General features: G+C 36.3%; 1 protein-coding gene across 1 annotated transcript; it reads left to right on the top strand.

Annotated features, from left to right (window-relative positions):
* The first annotated feature begins 17785 nt into the window (after positions 1–17785).
* On the top strand, positions 17786–19790 carry LOC136203758 (protein MAINTENANCE OF MERISTEMS-like). The gene is made up of 4 exons (XM_065994981.1): positions 17786–18024; positions 18129–19080; positions 19169–19579; positions 19684–19790. The coding sequence occupies exons 1-4, from the start codon at positions 17993–17995 to the stop codon at positions 19768–19770; spliced, it is 1482 nt and encodes a 493-aa protein (XP_065851053.1). The 5' UTR covers positions 17786–17992; the 3' UTR covers positions 19771–19790.
* Positions 19791–20371: the final 581 nt, after the last annotated feature.

Genomic DNA, 20371 nt, shown 5'->3' on the forward strand with positions numbered 1-20371 from the left:
AGATTTGTAATTAGCCTAATTTTTATTCTTAAATGTTTGGTTATGAAATGGAATTATTGGAAACCTATTTATTCCCTCATGTAAGGGAGAAGTTTTATGGTACTCATGGATGACTATGTCTTTCTTTTATTATAGGCTTAATACATCATTTGTCCCTGAACTTGTCCAAAAAGTTTGATTGACCCCTTGAACTTTTAAAATATCTCAATAGCCTCTCGAACTTGCATAAAATGTTTAGTTAGTTCCTTGAATTTACGTAAAATGTAATCAATTGATCACTCAGTTGCAAAAAAGTAAATTAAATGCGGAAGATATATTCCACGCATCTTAGAAATGTTATTACATAATTCAAAAATAGATTAAAACGGAAGTTATTGTCTGCTCAACTATAAAACTTATCTTCTCTAATATTAGAACCGTATACCCCGATCTTTGTCATTTTACTTTTTTTAAGATGTGTGCAATACATCTTTCGCATTTAACTTACTTTTTTGCAACCGATTGATCAATTGATTATATTTTGCGCAAGTTCAGGAGACTAACTGAACATTTTATGTAATTGAGGGGGCTATCAGAACACTTTAAAAAAATTAGAGGGCCAATCAGGTTTTTTGAACAAGTTCAACAGTCAAATGATGTATTAAGCCTTTATTATATTCCAGCATCAACCTTTTTACTCTTTAAAACATAGACTTCATATGTCATTCTAAAAGTTCTCCGTGTAAAGAATAGCTATTATGTATAAAACTAAAAAAAGCCTTCCATATTTAATGAGTGTTTCGAATCATTATTTAATAATTATGTTTAAAATCTAATATATATATAAAACTACAGGAGCATGTGGTCGATTAATCAGCTCATTAACATGCACGTATACGTCAAATGCACATTATTAGGTACATATGGGGAAGGTTAATTCCCCCTCGAAAGAAGGCATTAAGCACCTCAAAACATTTAGGAACCCACTAGCCTCCTACTTAGCACTTTAAATATAAGTTGTTTCATTTAAAGTCTGTTTGAAGTTTATGCTAATTTATACAATGCACGGTTCACATAAATATCACGTCACTTTACAAGTTATTTCAGTTGGGTTTTACCAATTTTTTATACAAGTTTATTTTCAGTTTATATCATATTGGAAAGTAGTAAATAAAGTAAACGCATAATTAAATAAAATTATAACCCTGAAATAAAAAGGAAATTAAAAAATATTTACAAATTAACTCTTGGAATTCCTGGACCTTTATTCATTCATTTTGTGCTGGAATACATTCTTATATACATGAAAAGATGTTAGAATCACTCTCTGGGTAAGTATCTTGGGGTCCCTCTCCATAGCGACAGAGTCTCCAAAGCCTCTTTTAAAGAAACTTTGGACAAAACCAATGGTTTGTGTGCTAGTTGGAAAGCTAATTCTCTTTCCCTAGCAGGCCGTCTAACTTTAATCCAACCTGTCAATTGCGCGGCCCCTAATCATATCATGCAAGCCTGTAGATTGCCTGAGCCGGTCCTCAACGATCTTAACAAAATCAACCGGCGTTTCCTTTGGGGAGAGTCTGGAGAAGGGAAAAAGATTCACCTTGTCCCTTGGAAGGAGGTCTGTCAGCCGAAAAGCTGCGGGGGTCTTGGTATAAGACAAGCTAAGGATAATAATAAAGTCCTTTTAATGAAGCTTCTCTGGAGAATGTGGCAATGCCCATCCTCTCTTTGGGTTCGTCTTCTCTGTGGCAAGTATCGGAAGGACAAAATCTTTGGTGGCCCTAAGGAGAGAGTTGTCAGTTGTTCCTTCCTTTGGAAAGGGCTTAGCGATGTGTTTGCAGAGTTCTGCTCAGGGGTTGGTCTGGAGGTGGGAAATGGTAAGTCCATTAGCTTCTGGTATGATACATGGATTGGTGACAAACCGCTTGTTGAGGTGTGTAGCTCCCCCCTCCCCCCCCCCCCCCCCCCCCCGTCTAGTAACATCCGTAACTGGAGAATTTCTGATGTGGTGGACTCTGAGGGAGACTGGATCTGGTCAAAGTTTGATACTTTCTTCAGCCTGGAGACTCTTCTTAGAATTAGAGGAGTCAAGATTAGTAATCATGAGGAAGATAAGGATAGGCATTGCTGGGCCCTGACTACCAATGGTGCTTATTCTTGCAAGTCAGCCTTTGAAGCTTTTACCCCTAACAGGGCCGATCCTCTTTCGGATACGTGGAAATCCATTTGGGCTCTTAAAATCCCTTACCGTATTAGGAGTTTCCTATGGCTGGGAGTCAAGAACAGGTTGCTTACTAATTCGGATCGGCACAGACGACACTTGGCAGATTCAGGAGCTTGCAGTAGATGTAGAGGCCAGGATGAAACCTTGTGTCATGCTCTGAGGGATTTCTCTAAGAGTAAAGAGGTGTGGAAGAAAATTATCCCTAACCACATTCTTCCTTCCTTCATGGCCCACTCTGAGTATAACTGGTTCTCTGATGGTGTTAGTGGGAAGTTATTGGCTAATATGGAGCATGGTGACATTTTCTTTGCTATCATCTGTCACCAAATTTGGAAGTGGAGGAACAAGGAGATTTTTGCTGATAAAACTGTCTTTATTCCTGACTTACTTGATTTCTTCTCGAAAAAGCTCTCTATTATTACTGAGAGCTTCAAGGGGGATCCCCTTGCCAGGTCCACCCAAATTAGAGAGGTCCACCTCGTTGGATAGAGCATGCTGGGAGAAGGGGTGGTGAAGCTGAATACGGATGGCTCTTGCCTTAGCAATGATAAAATTTCTGCCGGAGGAGTTCTTCGGCATGCTGGTGGCGCCTGGCTGTCTGGGTTTACCCAGAACCTGGGGGATGGGATCTTCCTTTTCGGCGGAACTGTGGGGTATACTTTCGGGTATCAAGCTTGCCATTAGCCTGGGTGTAAAGAGGTTATCTGTGGAGTCTGATAACATGGAGGCAATCAACAGGATTTCAGATAACCAGGCTATTTGTCTCAACAGCCAAAATCTTATCAAAGCTATTTTAAGGCTTCGCCCTTCCTTTGAGTTCTTAAAGTTCAGCCACATTTACAGGGAACAGAACCGGGTTGCAAATCGCTTGGCGGCAGCTGGGCATGAGGGGATGTTAGGTGTCTCTACCCTTTCTGATCCTCCCATCTATCTTTCGTCTCTTCTTTTAGAGGATCGAATTGGGGTTAGCCTTCCTAGGCTGATCCCGGATTAGTTTTTGTTTGTTCGTTTTCTTTTCCTATTCCTACCAAAAAAAAGATGTTAGAAAGAAACAATAAAAATTAGAAAATTCATTAGTAGAAAAAAAGTCATCAATAACTCCCTATTTGTAACACGTCTTGGTTCGTCCCATTAGAAAACCTGTATTTGTAGTTGGTCATTGCGAAAATGCATTACACAAAGTCTGGTCATGTTTGACTGGACTATTTGTAACAAGAAGAGTCTAGCATGCTACTAATTATTGTTTCGCGTAATGGACATTGTCTCAGCCTGTAACTAATATATTGGTCAACATATAGTTGCCTGCGTATTTGTAACAAATTGTTGTTTATGTCTATTACAAAAAGACAAATTTATCACGCATTATACCAATATTTTGAACAATTCAAACTTTTAATTTCTCCTTTCTTATATTTGCGTCCATGCATTTATTGGAATTCTACCCGTTTCTCATTTTTATAAGGCGTAACCATCCAATAACTATGGTTAAACTTGTAACTTCTCTCTCTTTTGTGTGTGTATTTGTTTATTGTTTCTCCAAAATACGATTCATCTTATATGTAGAAGATTTGGGTCATGACTAAGAGAAAAATAAAGTGTTTTGAGAATCAATACCCATTTGTTTGTATTATCCTTATCGAAAATTGTGTTTGTAAGGTTTTTGGTTTCGTAAGTTCCTAAATCTGTGTTTTTATGTGTGCCAGTTTTACTTTATATGAAAAACTATAGAGTTCTTGCAGATGCATTTCTCGACAAGGATAATTCGAACGTGATATTAAGAATGCATGTAGTCCGGCCATATATATTTGTTTTTTTTTTGTTTATCTTGAGACAATTTTTTGGTTTCTGATTTTTGTGTCTTTTTCGATAACTTTATATACTTTTTATTTTAGTTCAAAAGATTGATTGATAATATGGTGAACGTTGAACCTCAGCAACCTTTAAAACATCAAGATCCAGATGCTACAAAGGCTTGCACGATTCTGCCATTCATCGCATCCTCTCCGTTTTCCAACACAAAATATACCTTCACTATCTCAGTCGAAAACTTTACTTCAACCAAAATGAAGCAATTGAATCATTTAAGAGAGTCAATCATTAGAACCACCATTCTGGAGACAATCGGGCGTTATAATTTATTGTTTGAAATAATATTGTATATGTTGTAATATGAAAAATAATAGAAGTATTTGATGATTTTGTTTAATTTGTTGCACATTTTAATGTGGTTAATGTTTGTATAATATACACATATTTATGTTTAAAGTTTACAAATGATATTAAGTTTGCCTTAATTTGTATCCATATATTGTTTATGCTTTTAGTATTTAGGTTTTAGATATTTTTCATTTGAAATAACAAAAACTAAAACCTAAAGGCTAAAAGCTAAAAGCACAAACAATATATATCGTATTTGTAACGAAATGTGCTTAAACCCCTTAAAATATAGAAAAATAAATGTAACATGTATAATCCCATTAGTAAGACTACTAGTAATATCTCTATTTGCAATGAGCCGCCCATTACGTATACCCACATTTTTTCTGTTATTAATGAGCTTTTTTTCCACTAGTGATTCAATCTTCTAGAATAAGACTAGTCGTAGATGGTGTGCCTAGAGGATACCAACCACAGTTAGAGAGGAGATATATGTCCTCTCATCCATCGTTTCATCTTATCTTGGGTTTCTACGCATTTAAACACTTCACAAAACACATGCTAGTATATTCCAAAAGTTAAAAAATCAAATATATTAAAAAGATCATGAAATCATGAAAACGAGTCAAAAATAAAATAAATGAAAAAGATGAGTGTATGTACTAGACCACTAGTCGCGGTTGGTGTCCTCTAGATGGAGGACTAGTTGTGACTGACAACCGAATCACCCGAGTTTCTCATTTCTCATGAAACTCTATTTTTCAATCCATTTGATCCCATGCTTAGGCCGAGATTTTGATAAAAACTTGTTATAACAGAATCTCAGGACTCAGAGATTATAAATGAAGCAAATTTGTATTAAAACTTTAAAATATAAAGAAATGAATCGAAAAGCTGAACAAACGTGCAAAATGATGAAGAATTGGAAGAACAAGTTTTGGAACCCGAATACAACCCTTTTATACGCCAAGTGCCCGGAAAACTGAACGGATGCTTGAAACATATCCATCCTACATTGCTTTGTAATTGGACGTACGAGTTAATACCATCACATTAACAGAATTCCAGTCACACTTTCAAATATATTTCATCCTCCAATTGTTTAGTAATTGACACCATATTCAAATTGAGGATCCAAATTAATATTTTAATATAAACTATTTATTATTAACAAATTAAAAATTTAAAAATATGACCCACACTTAATATTTTATTTATGAAATTGCATCTCTCTTTTCTTGCTAGTTAAGTAAGCTTGGTAAAATCATCATCAATAAAAAAATATATACTATAATGTCACGTAAGTATTAACAATCTCCTTACAATGCATAGGTTGTTGGTCCCTTATAATGCGAGAATTAGTTCCTTAGGGGGGGTTAAGGAGCCGTTTTAAATTTTTTACTCAATTAGGCTAACTTATCTTAGTTAAGAGTTATAGATTTAAACTCAGTTTCTTAGCACAGTGATGTTGGGTTAAGTCAGAGGCAGCTTTAGTTAATCAAAGACTAAGGCTGCTTCTAACATTGAGTCAGGAGATAACACTTGAGTCTATTCCTAAGCTCAACACCAAATCACGCAACTCAATATGTATTTAGTTAAGTGTTTTACTATGCACAATAAAAAGCAAGCAGACAAGGAGTTAAAGGTTAGAGAATGTTACTCAGCAGTTTTATCCTAGTTCGGCCTCCTACCTACATCCAGTCCCCGGAATCCTTCCGAGCTTTAATCCACTATTAAGCTCTTTTGGGTAGAGCACAAACCCCTTACAATAGTCAGTGAGTATACAGAGTACCTTCCTCTATATCCTATACTCGACACTATTCTACCTCTGAGTGTTAAAACCAAGCAACTCAGAGTCTCCTAACAATTTTAGAATTGATAAAGGTTTTTGTTCTAAATACACAAAACACTTTGAATGATCTAAAATCTAATCTTTTACACAAGAATAAGAATGGGTGTAAGATTGCTTTGCTTTGCTTTGGCACAGAACTTCAAGTAGGAATTTGGTCAGCGTTTTGACTTGGTGAAGAACTGCATCGAATGAAGTAAATGAAAGGCCTATTTATAGTGACACCTTCAGCCTTCGGTCATTTCGAAATTCAAAATAACCGTTGGAGGGAAACGACTCTACTGTCCCTTTCATCCTCAGTGCTCAGTGTCTTCGGCCAATGAGAACGTAGTCTTTTCTGTCTTGCTCAGTTCTTCAGAAGCTTTTGGTCAGTACGCGTCAGGTTGTCTCTCTATTTATGGTAAAGATTCCTAGACAGCAGAATGACAACTGTTCTGGCTGAACTGAAGCTTTCCTCATTTGGGTAGCCTTTGTCTCCAAGTTTGCTAAGTCAACTTCTGCTTTTTCTGTTGTCCGTTCAACTCAGTGGCTTCGTTGTGAAGTAGTTAGCAGGTCTTCTGGATCCTTCTTCTTGCTAGGCTGAGTTGGTTCATAAGCTTGGATCTGTTTGCTTGGGCCTTGATCTTGCTTAATGGGCTTTGGGCCTTAGTCTTAATGTCTTTTACACTTATGGATTAAATACTCAAACAACACTTGAACAAACATATTATAACAAATAAATCAAAGCATTTAAATTTAATGTGTTGGAATATATTAACTTAGGGATTTAATTCTAATTTAAATAATTTTGTCAAATCAAAATCATTGTGAAAATGTGTTTCAACATAGGTAAGGGGATGGAGATGCTCTTAGTATATAAGGTGTTCACTTTCTATAAAAATGTGCCATGTTAAAATCACTTGCCACATAGGACATCGATTGAATGAATGATTCTTAAGGGGAATAAGTAAATGTTTTCTCTTTAAAGGGGAGGCGACCACTTAGGTTTAAGTTGGGTAAAGAAATGTTTTGCAAATGAAGGCGTGACAAGCAAAGAACTAACAATACACTCAATAAGTAAGCATGAACTTTGTTATTATGCGAAGCTGAATTTTAGATTCCTTTGAGTGATTTTGTTGCATCTTCGAGACACTAGCACGTATACTGATTTAAGCTTTTGCTTTTAATCTTGAGTTTTATTTTCCAATCAAGTTTTCATTATAGGATTTAAAAAATAGGTGCTTATAGTCGGCCCTAAAGATTATCTAAAGAAGATGCTGAATAAGATTGGAGTAACAACTATATACGATGGAAGTGAAAACACAAACCATATGCATAATGTCTATAATGGATTTTTTCATAAGCCACAAACCCTAGCGTGAGCAATGTTTTCCTAAAAGGTGAATACTAGCAAGTGAACTAGGCACACGTAATAAAAAAAGTAAATTATCATATCTACATGGATTGATAGAATAGTTTCACACTTTTAAGCTGAACAGTTAGTCCCAAGGGTTTTAAAAGTGATTTTTGAGGATGGAATGTGTTTTCTAAGGCAGACTATCAAGTAAATTGAAATAAACACAAAAAGTTTGATGGAGAAAATAAAGAAATTATATATATGGAACAAAAAGGACACAATTAAAACAAGTAGTTCACAATTATTTAGTTATGTAAAGATCTAAAGTACCTTCCTATGAAATTCACATGAGTCAAGTCTTATGTCTTCCTAGGATCCATTAATCACTTACTAACCAAGTCCCATTGTATTGCTCCATGATTAAGATTAACAACAAGGAAGAAAATTCATAAGAACCACCTTTAGCAACTAGGACATTCATGTCTCTTATCCTCACATAAGTGTATTTAATGAGTTTTGTACTTCTTAATCCAAGTCTCGTTGCAATTAATTAGTTTTGATATGAATCAACTAGTTTTATACATTAAGTTCCTCGTTAATTAATATTTTACTAATTATTACACATTTAAGAATAGAGCCTTAGCGCAACGGTAAATGTTATTGTCGTGTGACCAAGAGGTCACGGGTTCGAGTCTTAGGAGCGGCCTCTTGCCAAATATATTGAACCATCAACCCTTGGTTGGTTTGCCTGTTGTGAACTACTCATCCATGGTCAAGGCAAGACTGCTATCATGGAGGAAGAAGCCATATATAGAAGCTACTGACAACAAATGAAGAAAGAAGTTAATGAAGAAGCCGTTGAAAGATCATCTTCCACTTCTAGAGCTACCAATAAGATTTGAGAAGCTTAAAATTAAATTAATAAAATAATCAATTGGTGAGAATAGCTAGAATGAGCACAGTCAGACTCTTTGGTGAACAACCTGCTAACAACATCCTATGGGCTTAGAGCAAGTACAAATAGACATAAGTTAAATTCTAATTTTAATTGCTTGTATGAATGCAATAAATAGTGGATTTCTTTACATGATTTACTTTTTGAAGAGAGAAATTAAATGAGAAAAGCACTACATAAACACAAAAAAAGTATTTGTTTGGCCTTACAATAATGCTAGTTTTTGGCCCGTGCGATGCACAGATTCATCTTAACATATAAATATTAATAAAAATATAATCTAATAATTACAATTAATGATATAAAAGTGTTATATAAATTAAATATTATTATTTTATTTTTACATTTACTTTAAATAATCTTTTTATAGATAAATATAATAATATAATTAAAATAAGGGTAAATTTCAAAAAAAAAAACCTGTGGTTTGATGTTGTTCCAAAAAAACCCTTGTGGTTTGTTATTACAAAAAAAAGAACTGTGTTTTACGCCGTTACAAAGAATGCAGAAATGGAGAAAACGCCGTTTAACTAAGTGACGTGGCAAAGGGTATATTTGTCCGAAAATGGTGGGAGACCTATATAAGCTCCAGAACTTGTTTAAACAGAGTTTATCTTCAGTGACTTTTCATATTTCAGTTGCATTGAACGATTTCCTAAATCAGAATACGAAGTGGCAGCTAAGGAAGAACTCATTCCTAAGCACTTCGATCATCGTTTCTACTACTGAAGGGGTTTGATTTCGTAAGCGAGGAAATTAGATAGACGTTAGAATCGATTGTTCGAAGTGGGTAGAGCAACCACATTTCAAGGCTCTCCAAGGGGTTACGTGACAGCCAAGGTAAGCTAACAATATCCATGGAAGAATCGATTTTTTCTTATGTTACATCTGTTCTTAGTTTCGGGTTTTGTTTGAATCAGTTAGGGTTTTCTGTTTTGTACGATTAATAATCGGATTTGTGGTTTTTTTGTTGGGTATATTAATCATCAACAGTTATATTGCATGTAATCGTGTTCTAGTTGAATCGAGTCGTGTATATTATCGTTTGTGTCATTTGATACATCTCTCTGTTTCTATTTACGCGATTAGTGTTGGCTGTTGTTTGTTGTTGGTTTGATATTATGGTTTTGTTGGTCGTCAATAGCTATTTATTATTGTTTTGTTTGTTTTGTTGCTGGTATGTTGAATGAAGGGGTGCATATGGCTGGATATGTGACCCTGGTTTTTCACAATGGAGGCAAGTGGTCCTCATTTGATGACTCCATGAAGTATTTAGGGGGAGATGAAGCTGAGATTACATTAGACAAAGATTATTTAGGGTATTATAGATTGTTGGAGTATTATAGGCAGTTAAAGTATACATGTGGTTGTAGGATGTGGATGCATGTTATAGGACTTAGAGGTGAATGGAGTTATTGGGAGATCGTAGATGATAAATCATGTTTTAGCGTGGCAGATGCTAATAGCAATTGGGATACTTGGGATGTATATTTTGAAGCTCTACCTAAACCCGTGTCAATGATTAGGGATGATGTTTTTGTCAATCTGGTTGATGGTGATGAACATGCACCAGCTGAGTCCAATGCATCCAACTCAGATAATAGCTTATGCTCTAAAGTTGGTGGTCTTGAGTTGGTGATGGTAGGGGAGATAGAGGATTTAACTCTAGTTGATGGTAGGGTTGGAGTACAACTAGCTGAGGAAATAAGTGTGGATGGAGACGAACCAGTTGAGGATGTGAATGTAGGTGTGGATGGAGATCACCAAGTTGAGGACGTGGATGTAGGTGTGGCTGGAGGTGATGATAGTAAGGATAGTGAAGATAGTGAGGACAGTGACTTTGAATTTGTTTCAAGGTTTGATAGCACAGAAAGTGATGATGTGTCATTAGATAGTGAGGGTGGTCCAGATGTATGTGATGAAGCCATAGTGCATGGAGTTGACCCAGTTGATGGTGTATCTGTGACTGAAGGAGAAAGAGTTGATGAAGGAATTGTGAATGTAGGTTTAGCTGGTGGAGAACCAGTTGTTGAGCTAGTTGGGGAAGATGAAGAACTAGTTGGGGAAGTAGGTGGGGAAGATGAAGAGCTAGTTGGGGAAGTAGGTGGGGAAGATGTAGAGCTAGTTGGGGAAGTAAATAGGGAAGCTGTATAGCTAGTTGGGGAAGTAAATGGGGATGGTAATGCAACAATGGATGAAGCAGTGGAAGCTAGAGAAGAAGTAATAGAGGAGTTTGGTGCTGATGCAGGATACATATTTGATGAAACAGTAGGGCTTGATATAGGTATGGATTGGGATGCAATAGGGCTTGACAATGATATGGGAGCTGGTAGGGGGGAAGAAAGTGGTGACAGTCCTGATGAGGACAATGATGGTGAGGAGGACAATGAGGGTAGTGATGGTGAGGAGGACAATGAGGGTGAGGAGGACAATGAGGGTAGTGATGGTGAAGAGGACATTGCGGGTAGTGATGGTGAGGATAGTGAAGATAGTGATTTTGAAGTTCATTCAAGGTCTGAGAACTCAGATAGTGCTGATGTGTCATTATATAGTGAAGGTAATTTGTACACTGAAATTCCAAATATAGGTACAAGTAATGTCCCTAATAGAGAAATGCATAATGAGGGTGGCAATGAGAACCTATCAAACACGAGGGAGGTGGAATTTGAGTTCAATGAGGCTGCTCCTGACTTAGATGATGAGTTAAGAAGCTTGCAAGGTTCCGAGGATGAGGGAGCAACACCTAATGTAGACTACAATGCAACGACTAAAAATTTGGCATTGGGTATGACATTTAGGAGTGCTAAGGAGTTTAGAAAGGCCTTGAGGGCTTGGGCCATAGAGGGAGGGCATACATTTTGTTTTAGTAAGAATGGACCATCATTGGTGCATGTGAGATGTGATTCACAGGGTTGTGAGTTCAAGATTAGAGGATCTATGGTTAGAAACACTCAAACTTTCAAAATAAAGACATGTAATCTCAACCATACATGTCCTAGGCAATACAATGAGAAATTTGTCAAGGTTTCATACCTTTGTGAAAAGTATTTGGAAGACATGAGGGATGATAAGGATTTGAAAGTTGCATACTTGAAGAATAAGATTAAGAGGGATTTGGGGTATGAGGTGTCTATTCGAAAGTGCTATAGGACTAAGAGCGAGGCGAGAAAAATTATATCTGGTCAAGTTAGGGATCAATATAAGAGGTTGTATGATTATGCAGAGACTCTCAAAGTCACTAATCCAGGAACTGTTGTGAAAATCAAAACCGAGCTCAAGCTAGACCATGGGGTAGGAGTTCCTAGGGAGATTGTTCTGTTTCAACACATGTATGTAAGAATGGCTGCCCAAAAATAAGGATTCTTCTCTGGCCTACGACCAATTATATGCCTTGATGGTTGTCATTTGAAAGGAATGATGGGGGCCAGTTGTTGGCTGCAATTGGTAGGGATGGCAATGAGAACCTATTTCTAATTGTTGTTGCTGTTGTTGACTCTGAGTGCAAAGAATCTTGGGTATGGTTTCTACAAGTTTTGCAAGATGATTATAGAACGGTTAGAGAAACTGGATGGGTCTTCATGTCGGATCAACAAAAGGTTAGTCACGTTTAGTACTTACTTGTTAGTGTTGATTTATAAGAACAAGTAACAACCCAACATTTAGGAGCAAATAAGTTGCACAAAATCACAAGACAATAAGTTGCACAAAATTACAAGCCAATGAATTTGGGTAACAATTAACACAAGCCAATAAGTTGCACAAAATCACAAGCCAATAAGTTGCACAAAATTACAAATTTGCATTACAATCCAACTTCATTTTTCACACAAGCATTTACTCAAACAGGTAAATGGCATTACAATGAGAACTACACAGTGTAGTATGCCTACCACTAAGGCAACCCAAATCTACCATCTACCCTACTATCATGTTCTATACTGGCAATCATCATCACAATCAATCCAATTATCAATACAATCCCAATAACAATTAATTTCTTCTTTAAACACCCATTTTCTGATTTCAATCTTCTGTTTTCTTCGTTCTTCTGCAATAGTTCCTTTCTCAGTCTTCCATTTTCTTCCTTCTCCTACAACAGTTCCATCTCTACCTTTTTCTTACCCTCAGAAATAGACCGTAACTCCATCTCGAGTTCATCCAAGTGAGCACAACAAACTTCTAACTCATCAGGATCAATCCACTCAAAATAACGATAAGCAGCTCGATCAGGATATTTCGCACAGCCAACGAACCTCCTTCCATTGTTTACCTTTGTTAATGCTCGGCGGATTGGAGCTCTAAACCCACAGAAGCAGTATGATTCCTGCCACTGGCCCAATGAAATTTGAGAAGACCCTGAATTCGATGAACTCATCTCTTCAAGCTTTTAGGGTTCACTCAATTCTACACGAATTAGGCGGAATTGGAACTCCAAATCTTGGGGTTTACCTTCGAAACATCAAGAGAATCATGAACATGTTAATTACTCAACATGATTTGAAGGAATTTTGATTTTAGGTTTTCGAACGAACGAAGAAATTGAGAAGAAGCAGAAAATTGGGGAAAGAAGAACAAGTTCTGGAGCTTATACAGGTCTCCCAACATTTTCAGACAAATATACCCTTTGCCACGTCACTTAGTTAAACGGCGTTTTCTCCAATTCTGCATTCCTTGTAACGGCGTAAAACACAGTCCTCTTTTTTTGTAATAACAAACCACAAAGGTTTTTTTGGAACAACATCAAACCACATGGGTTTTTTTTGGAATTTACCCTTAAAATAATATGTTATATATTATATTATATTTTTTATCAGTAAAAAATGAGGAAGTGACACATCAGCTCCATCGTTACTATTTTATATTATATATAGATAAATAGATATGCAGAGAATTAGAGATATTTTAGGGATTAATTTAAATTTTGTAAAACTCTTAGATATAGTACAGATAAAATAATCTTTTTCTAGATAAATATAATAATATAATTAAAATTAATATATTATATTATATTATATTTTTTATCAGTAAAAAAGGAGGAAGTGACACCTCAGCTCCATCGTTACTGTTTTATATTATATATAAATAGATATGCAGAGAATTAGAAAAATTTTAGGGATTAATTTAAATTTTGTAGAACTCTTAGATATAGTACGGATAAAATAATCTTTTTTTGGATAAATATAATAATATAATTAAAATTAATATATTATATAATATTTTTTATTAGTAAAAAATGAGGAAGTGACATCTCAGCTTCATCGTTACTGTTTTATATTATAGATTTTATATTTACTTTAAATAATCTTTTTATAGATAAATATAATAATATAATTAAAATAATATATTATATATTATATTATATTTTTTATCAGTAAAAAATGAGGAAGTGACACCTCAGCTCCATCGTTACTATTTTATATTATATATAGATAAATAGATACGCAGAGAATTAGAGATATTTTAGGGATTAATTTAAATTTTGTAGAACTCTTAGATATAGTACAGATAAAATAATATTTTTATAGATAAATATAATATAATTAAAATTAATATATTATATTATATTATATTATATTATATTTTTTATCAGTAAAAAAGGAGGAAGTGACACCTCAGCTCCATCGTTACTGTTTTATATTATATATATAGATAGATATGCAGAGAATTAGAAAAAATTTAGGGATTAATTTAAATTTTGTAGAACTCTTAGATATAGTACGGATAAAATAATCTTTTTGTGGATAAATACAATAATATAATTAAAATTAATATATTATATAATATTTTTTATTAGTAAAAAATGAGGAAGTGATCTCTCAGCTCCATCGTTACTGTTTTATATTATATATAGATATGCAGAGAATTAGAAGTATTTTAGGGATTAATTTAAATTTTGTAGAACTCTTAGATATAGTACGGATAAAATAATCTTTTTATAGATAAATATAATAATATAATTAAAATTAATATATTATATATTATATTATATTTTTTATCAGTAAAAAATGAGGAAGTGACACCTCAGCTCCATCATTACTGTTTTATATTATATATAGATGCTCGATCTTGCAAAACACATAATTGCTATGATTCTTTAAACTCCAAAAGGTATACTCATACTCTATATTCTAGACCAAGTTCTTCGGAAAAAAAGTCCTCAAAGTACTTAATTAGATAATAGGGAAAAGTACAAAAATAAACCTTGTGGTTTGGTTCATTTTCGAAGTGCACCCTTGTGGTTTAAAAGTTTGCAAGCCGGTGCCTTGAACTTCATTCCGTTAGCAAAGAGGGGTAAAATTGACTAACGGTGTTAAAAGTCAAAGGGAAAATAGTTAATTTGGTCCTTATATTTAATAATTTTATAAATTAAGCATCCTTATTATCTAACTATCACAAACAAACCCCAAAATGAAAAATAAAAATTCAATTATACCATCTTCTCCATTACTCTTTAATTTTTTTTCTTTCTCTCTCATCTTTTTTAATTTTTCTCTCTCTAAAATCAAGTTTCTCTCTCTAGAATCACAGTTCAATAATTTCTTCCCATTAAACAAGGAGTAAACCAAACAAATGAGAAACAAAATCTTTGAAACTTAATAGATGGATTCAAAACTGGAAAAAAAATCGCAACAGAAGCATATGTCAAGTATACAGTTTCATTTTAGGTTGCACAGAAGCATGCAACAATTTTTAGCCTCAATGTCAAACTGGAAAAAAATCGCAAGTGCAAATGATCTTTGTAAATGAAATACTGATTAAAGAAATGTAGAATGGCAAAATTATGCTTAATTAGCATCATTACAGCATAATTTAATCTAATAGAACTATTAATAAACAGAGACAGTAGTCAAATCTCTGATAACTTAGTTGTATCGATTCTATTAAGAAAATCAAAACCCCCATTTCCCCTTCACTTCTTCTTCTTCTTCTTCAATCTCTCAATTTTTCTTCAATTCAATCCCCCAAAAACAATGCCACACCTCACTGAAACCTACGCTTGCATCCCCACAACTGAACGCGGCTGAGGAATTCTAATCTCCGGTCATCCCAAATCCAATTCCATCCTTTACACCAACAACCGATCAGTCTTGATTCTCAATCTCGATAACCCTCTTGACGTATCCGTCTACGCCGACCATGCCTACCAGGCCACCGTCGCTCGATATTCCCCCAACGGCGAATGGGTCGCTTCTGCTGACGTTTCCGGGACCGTCAGGATCTGGGGGGCTTACAATGATCATGTATTGAAGGAGTTTAAGGTGTTGTCTGGTCGGATCGATGATCTTCAGTGGTCTCCTGATGGATTGAGGATCGTTGCGTGTGGTGATGGGAAGGGGAAATCTCTGGTTCGAGCTTTCATGTGAGTAAAAATTGAGTGATGTTTGTTTGTTTGTTTTGTTGGACAAATTGATTTTTGTTTTTAATGGGTTTGTTGATGCTGATTATAGGTGGGATTCAGGTACGAATGCAGGTGAATTTGATTATAGAGAGAAACTTGATTTTAGAGAGAGAAAAATAAAAAAAGATGAGAGAGAAAGAAAAAAATTAAAGAGTAATAGAGAAGATGGTATAATTGAATTTTTATTTTTTATTTTGGGGTTTGTTTGTGATAGTTAGATAATAAGAATGTTTAATTTATAAAATTATTAAATATAAGGACCAAATTAACTATTTTTCCTTTGACTTTTAACACCGTTAGTCAATTTTACCCCTCTTTGCTAACGGAATGAAGTTCAAGGCACCGACTTGCAAACTTTTAAACCACATGGGTGCACTTCGAAAATGGGCCAAACCACAAGGTTTATTTTTGTACTTTTCCCTAGATAATAAAAGAATCTTTTGTACCCAATCTTTAGATTTATAATTTCTAAGCTTACAATAGTAATTAAAATTTGGAAAAAATATATAAAAGATCATTATGGTTTCATCGATTTATAAATAGAAGAATGTGATATTTTTTTCTTACACTAAAATAAAACGCTCTTTACAAAATTAGCAAACAAAAGAATTTAACTAACATCAGTGGTAAAGAAACATATTGTTGGTTGAATTAAACTAATTGAATGCAGAGTTATTGTCACATATGGTGTCATTCAAATTCATATGGTAAAAGAGTTTCAAATTTTGTGCAAAATATAGGAACAGGTTCTTCATTTGATGCAGAGTTTTAGGGTTTATAAACGGGAATGTGCTTTGCCGGAAACACTGGTATTAATACTTTGAAAATTGAATATGATAATATTAAAGTTATTAAGTGTATTAGTGATCCTAATAATTCAAGAGTCCATGCTCTTACTTTGGTGAACTATATTATGTCGGTATCTTGAGATCTTTAATCGTTTTACTATTTAGCATGTTACGAGGAAACAAATTAGGATAACAAACGGTCTAACGAAGCTAGCTCATGATTTTTTTATTGGGATGGTTCCTTTAGTCTATCCTTTTAATTCTACTTGGCTTTCTTTGTTCCTTTAATTTTTTCTTTTCTTAGTTTGTTATATGAAAAAAGTTTGATACCATTTATCATAGTGAGCTGCTATATACCGCACCCAAATTCCGGTTCACCGTCCATTTTTGACATATTTGCCCTCCTCACTTTTTGAAACAAGAAAGTTGAATTTTCTCAAATCCTCTCTACCTTCTTTGCATTTTCAAAAAACCGAGCTAAAACGACATGGCACCAAGGGTAGGCATAGGCAAAGGATTCATGGGTGTTTCGATAAGTGTTTTTGTTTAAAAAAATTAACGAAATCATGATTTTTACCTCCAAAATCGGAGGCAAAAAAACGCAGAAATCACACTAAACGGGTGCGATTTCCTTGCTCCACCTATGGTGGAGCAAGGAATTGCCGCACGATCCACCAAATGGTGGGCCGTGCGGCGCACCCGATCCACCGTAAGGTGGAATGGGATCGATATCCGTTCCACCTTATGGTGGTTCTGGTGCACCGTGCGGTCCACCATCTGGTGGATCGCGCGGCGCACCCGTTTGGTCCCGCGGTCGGACGGGTTCCCCATCTGTTTGACCGAGGGGCCAAACATTTGCGGCGCACCAGTCGGCTCTCGCCGCACCCGTTTGGCCTGCGGCTAGGTGGTGTAAACCACCCGCCCAGGCCAAAACCGGGCCGGTTTGTGATTTTTTAAAAAAAATTTATTTCGGGCCGGTCGTAGGCAGAACCGAACACATAAAAATTAAGGAAAATAGTAAATTGAATATAATAAATAAATAATTTTACAGAATGATGTTGTTGAGGTGGATTTTGGCCGCAGACATATGACTTCACGTGTTGTTACTGCCTCTGCTCAGCGGCAACGGACGGAGCAGCAGCGGTTCATGGCGGACACCCAGAGGGCATATGCAGCACAAGAGGAGCGTGTCGAAGGACAGGATGAGGCGGCTGATGTAGAGATGGACGGAGATGACTCTATGCATCGTCCTAGTTCTGATACTAACCCCGTACCTCATGGCATCGTGACGAGGGGTCGAGACAGATGATTTGCTTCTACCGCATGATCGTCTTCTTGTAAGAGAAATTTAAAAATGTGCTTATTTTTATTTGTTTTATTCGTGATTATTAGAAAATATACCAAAAATTTAATGTAAACCGTTTACTGTAATTTCAAGTAGCAGCAAGCGCTCGAGGAGTGCTATAGATGATGACTGGGTTGTGAAGGATCCCATCCTCGGGGGTCCATTTGATGGTGCTGTGATCCCAAGCTTTCTAGGACATGTTGCATGTGCTATTTGGGGCGGTCAGGATAGGGGCGTCCTTAGGTGTCATACCAGATCAGGGTATTGCTCGAAGCTGAGATTATGGTACAGTGGTTCTTCCAGGACGATTCAGTTGCGTATGGAGTCATCTGGCATATTCCATCTACCTGGTATCATGCACAGTCACATAGATGCTGCATTGATTATGACATTTGTAGAGCGGTGGCAGCCAGACACGTCATCATTTCACATGCCGTTCAGCGAGATGAGCATTTTGATGCATGATATGTGGGAGATATTGCGCATCCCCGTAGATGGTGCCATGGTGACTGCTGATGCGAGTATTAACGAGCTTAAGGTTTGCGTGATGGATTTGTTTGGGATGACTCGGGCTGAGTTGGATGTCGGTCACTACTCCTCTGGCGGTATACGAGCCGCTTCAGTCATGGATTATTGTAGAGGTGATCGGATTCCCGAGACCCAGGCTATCGCTTGGACGTGGCTGATGCTTGGTTCCACCTTGTTCGTAGATAAGAGTGGTGATCACATCCGACCTTCTTGCCTACTGGAGGTGCAGGACTCGGCAGCTGGAGCCGTTGGACTCTCTTGGGGATCGGCTGTACTAGCATATCTATACTGTCATCTTGGTATTGCTAGCAGAGGAGATTGCGGGCAGATGACGGGTTGTCTGACATTGCTCCAGTCATGGATTTATGAGTACTTTCCTTGCTTCAGGCCTCATCGAGAGGCAGTTACAGTTGACCCGGATCTTCCTAGGGCTTCTATGTGGCCATCTATATCGCTGGAGAAGAGCGATGAGCGGTTGAGAGCATTTCGTGCCCAGATTGATAGATTGACGACAGATGAGGTACAATTGCTATATAATTATAAATACTGTTCAATTAAAACAAATTTGTAATACTTGTATGTGTTAATGTAATTTTATACATCTGTAGGTGATGTGGATGTCGTATGGCTCTGATGCCGTTACGGGAACCCCGAGGATGGTATATGCTAGATGGATACGGTATCAGGATGTGATCGAGCCATACATGCCGGGGAGATGCCTTCGACAGCTTGGATATGAGCAGACCATCCCCAGACCGATATTGCGGCCTTCCAAGGCTGTGCGTCCCTGGGCCAGTTTGAAGTATCGAGTAGATGTGCCAGCTGTGATGGTGCAGGATATTTGGGACTCTTTTCCCCAATCGGCCGTGCTTAGATTGTCTATATTCACTCCAGCACGTACTCCATCGGACTGTGAGGATCAGTATATGCATTGGTATACCCGTCACTCACACCCTCGTCTACTTCTGGAGATTGTTGCACCCGGACCGACTGTTTATACTTGCTCGAACAGTGAGATTGTAAGTTATTTTTGGTTTTTCTTTACTGATCTACAAATATGAAATGATATTTACTGAAGTGTGAAGTGATATTTACTCTGTTTTTTGTTCATTTCTTTTGACAGTGGGTTAGTCGTTTATCTACCTGGGGTGAAGCTATTTTGGATCACATGAGTCATCTGGATGAGGATGTTGCGATTGGCTATAGATAGTCGTTAGAGCAGATTATGGGTGCTTGGCATTTGGCCAAGTGATTTATGACTGTATACTGGTTGTACGATTTGTATTTCGACATATTTTAGTACTATTATTAGTTTTACGGATTTCAAAATTGGTATTTTGATATTTTCGTATTTTTAGTGGTACGCTTTATTATTATTTTTAGTGGTACGCTTTATTATTATTGCAATGTCATTACTACCAAATTATTATTATTAAAAATTAAAAATTACATTACCACGACATAAATTGAAAAGATTACATTAGTCACTATCTTCTTCGTACTCGTTAATGTTTCTTGAAGATGCCGCATCTACACCTGACTGTATTGTAAGGTATATCTCTTTCTCCTCTGCAATATTCGTCTCATATTCCACGGAAATTTTTTTCCATGGAGCATCTCCTCTATTTCTTGGCCAAGCTCGTCCTGGAAGGTAATCATTCTTTGAAGCACTGATACTTTGTAGTACTCCAACCTCTAATTTATAGCGATCCCAATTTTGCACGATCGAATAAGGATAAGTGCGATGAACCTCATGAGAAATTTCAGACTCTGTCCATCTTAAAAAGATGATGGAGTTGAAATTTTTTCTA

The sequence above is a fragment of the Euphorbia lathyris genome, chromosome 8 (genome assembly GCF_963576675.1).
Source record: "Euphorbia lathyris chromosome 8, ddEupLath1.1, whole genome shotgun sequence".
In the NCBI taxonomy this organism is placed as follows: domain Eukaryota; kingdom Viridiplantae; phylum Streptophyta; class Magnoliopsida; order Malpighiales; family Euphorbiaceae; genus Euphorbia; species Euphorbia lathyris.